We start from the raw sequence: 3685 nt of genomic DNA, 5'->3' as shown, positions 1-3685 counted from the left end.
ATGAAAAAAAAAATTCGACCAGGAATCTCGTCTTTCAAATATAGAACGATTAAAATGACCCTCATCTTACCAACAACGCTCAAAGCTGGTCCCAGGTTGAGAGTTTTTACCAAAGATGAAGGGAATTCTAATCAATGGATATTTGAAGAACTAGTTTTCTGGCCAAAATTTTTGAAAATTGTTTTTTCAAGGTCCGGCGCCATACTATATGATGTAGTATTTATGTAAATTTTATGATAGGGGAAAAGAAGTCTAAATATTATCATCCTTGATATCAATATATTACATTTTCCATTCCTTCTTGGGTTGGTTGGGGGGGGGGGGGGGTATGTGTTTATTTATCTTTGGCGGTTTATTTTGTGATGATTCAAAAACATTTTTGTTTTTAAGTTTAAATTGGGAAATTCCGGGTTCTCACAATGTTATCGAATTCAGGTCCCGATTTTGAAACTTGAAGATTTTTGCTGGATTTTGATGAGACTCGCCTCTCCCTTTTCTGACTTGGTCCTGTTTTATCCAAAGAACCTATCTGCGCTGACATGACCTAAATGTGTTGCAAGGGCTGCAAAATCCTTAATAACAAACAAACAAACAAACAAACAAACAAAGAGAGGCGCACCCTAAAGGACAGCTTATTCCTATCCTTATAATATACTGTAGGAAACTCGTGACAAACAGTAGGATACAACGAAACGTGTTCTTATTCAGATATGATACTTGAACATGACAAATTAATAGCTACGTATATGAGATTAATGTTGTTTTGTAGAGATTGATTTTGCTGAAACAAAAAAGAAAACAAACAAAACAATGATAGGTAGACTTATTACTTTTGGGTTAGAGTTTTAAAAATCAAATTTTGTGTTGGTCAATTCTGTATTTCGGGAAAATCCTGAAAACGGTAGGTGTGGAGTAAGGATAGAGTTAACCCTGGGGTCAGATCCGAATGGTATTTTGATTTTTCAAAAACTAGAGGATTCTCCTTCAATTTTGGATGGAATCACTGATGATAAAATGTGCTCTTTCATAATATCACAGGGAAAATAATCTCACGCAGATTAAGGCTGAGAAAAATGGTTCGGTGCTTTCGATGCAGAGCTACACGAATATATTTCATTATTACTTAAACGTGTTGACTGGCCCTCTTGACTATGAAAAACTTAAATGTTTATTTGACTACTTTCAATAAAATATACTAACTGACGTAATTTTAAAACGTGTATGCATTGTATGTTGATTGAAGAACTGAAGGTCTCATACAATAAGACAATAAGATAAGAGTCAAAAACGCATCCATGTCAATAGCTTGACAGGCATAGCAACAAGAGGGTCACAGAGGAACCATCAATTTACCATAATATTATTATTTTATAAATGAATCGAATGAGCAATTTGGCAACTCCAAAAATCAAGCAATTGATGCCTTCTATCTGACGTGTTATTTCAGGTCTGACATCCGAACCCACTTATGGGCCTAGTTTAACATTGCTGTAATGGACAATATTTTGCCTAATTTTTTAAAGATTTCCATTACAATAATGAGCCCATAAGGAAATAGGTTATCAGATCTGCAAATAAGAGCACGTCGATTATATACTTAGTAATTTTAAATGTTTTATTTCATGAAAATGTTTTTGACTTTCTATTTCATCTGCGTATCTATCAATTTCAGTTTCGTACAAAAACGATGTCCAGATGATATGAAGTTGCTTCCTACATTGGTCGGTGCGCTATCCATCCCAATCGTCAGCTACCCTTTAGATGCTATCGTTGATCTGTTTATGAGAATCTTGACACCTAATGGTGAACTGATTAATCGTTAGAAGGGCAACGTGATTCAAGCGTGTTCACAAAGCCTTCAATCGGTTATCAAAATAATGGATTTTAAAAGTTTATCATTTAATTATTTATGTGTTGAAATACGCGTGTGTGATAATATTTATAATTGAAATGTGCACCTGACAATGACCAGAAAACAAAACAAAACAAAACCAGTAAAATTTTTGATTTGCGATTGGGTTGACCTCGCATACAAAAAAGAAAAAGAAGGAAATAAAAAAGTTAAAAGAACTAAGAATTATGAATATTCATATGACAAATTATAGGTTTCATCGTGATTATTTGCAGGTCTTTTAACCCAATTGTAATGGGGCCATTTATGTAATGGAAATACTCACAAACCAACGCAAAATAGTGACCATTTCAAAAAGCTAGAGGTGCCTAAATGAGCCAATAAGATGGATAGAAAAATTAAGTGAGTAAATGTGACAAACGTTTCGGCCCTTGGCCTTCGCCATGAGACAAAACAACAAATCACAAAAATTTAAGATTGCAGAAAATCACATTTTGTCAAAGTGGAAAGAATGTAAATGTATGGAGATGGTGTTGGATGTGGATGCAAGAAGAGGTGCAAGAGAAGGGAGAGAGGTGGGAGAGAGAGAGAGAGAGACGGTATTATGTATTTGTGTGTGTGTGTGTGTGTGTGTGTGTGTGTGTGTGAAATGTATCAACAATGTTAAATCAAACCCATACATTCGACCTTCACAAATATTTCATTGTTATTCCCTGGCATTTGATTCATTGAGGTTGAGGAACAAAGGCAATCCTTCAAAGCCATAAGGATTTAGGAGCCGGAATTTATCGCGGCTTTTGTAATTTTTAGTAGACAGTAACAATTGCTTATTACTATTTTGGATAGGACCCTCGTCTCTCGCAAAGTACTTTTCTTCAGATCTAACAGATTCAGCAATCCAATCAGTATTGGGTAGACATGAGACTGGGGGGCGGGGGGGGGGGGGGGGGGGGAGAATCTCGACTGCACCCGAGGTCAAGTGAGATATTGGGAAGGGGTCGCTGCTGTCCCACCGGTGTTTGGTGGACACAAGTCGGTTAACGATGCAAGACAAAGAGAGAACGTGAATGATGTATGACCTGCTATTGCTTCTGTAGTTGTTGTTTTTTTATATAAATGTTTCTATCTACAATTCGGTTGCATCAATGTCATATGTTCAATGTTACAAACAAGCTTTAGCATCGTAAAACTCTTATTAATTAGAGTGATAATGATAATGTAACAAATTACGTCTCAAAACCGTATGTCCCCCTACCGAAACAAGGGGAAATATGTTTGTGATGAGAATATTGGCTATTAAGCTTAACTGCTGGCAAATGTACTTCGCGTGATTTGATTGAACGAATCGCGATCTCAAGAAAGTGGTGTGAGAGAGTTGATCTAGAAATTGACTTTGGGTTTGAATGACGATTTTTGTTCGTGGATAGCTCACACGGTAGAGCCACGCTCTCACCTGCCAGGCGGAGTTGTCGTACCAATAAGGTCGCAGGTTCAAACCCCACCACCGCCGCGAAAAAAATTTTTATTCTCTATTGTCTTCTGGCACTTTTCTACTCACTTCATATCTTATTGAAAAAGACTGTAACTTGTGGAAAACAGTTTGCGTTTGAACAGCATGACTACTTTGCAGTGATCATTTGAATTAACGACAGTCCCAACAAAAAAAAAAAAAAAAGAAATGCTGACATGGTTTGCTCTCAAGAATGGATTTGATATTCGGATTAAATGTGACGCACCTTCTGAAATTGATGTTATATTGGTTCGGATATGATGGTGGAATCTTAGATTTTGTCTGAGTTATGATTATTCATGCAGTGTTCTTACTCTGTTCAA

General features: G+C 36.4%; 1 protein-coding gene across 1 annotated transcript in view; it reads left to right on the top strand.

Moving 5' to 3' along the window:
- LOC144966697 (mitochondrial fission process protein 1-like) overlaps positions 1-2776 on the top strand; it is a 23544-nt gene extending 20768 nt beyond the window's left edge. The window contains exon 5 of the mRNA XM_078903459.1: positions 1673-2776. Coding sequence (XP_078759585.1) covers positions 1673-1823 — 151 coding nt within the window. The 3' untranslated portion in view covers positions 1824-2776. The remainder of the gene's footprint in view (positions 1-1672) is intronic.
- The last annotated feature ends 909 nt before the right edge of the window (positions 2777-3685 follow it).

The sequence above is a fragment of the Berghia stephanieae genome, chromosome 2 (genome assembly GCF_034508935.2).
Source record: "Berghia stephanieae isolate SIO BIC M18660-M18661 chromosome 2, UCSD_Bste_1.3, whole genome shotgun sequence".
NCBI classification, from domain to species: Eukaryota; Metazoa; Mollusca; class Gastropoda; order Nudibranchia; family Aeolidiidae; genus Berghia; species Berghia stephanieae.
Note: the sequence above shows the minus strand (reverse complement) of the source record. Positions and strands in the feature narration are given on the sequence as shown.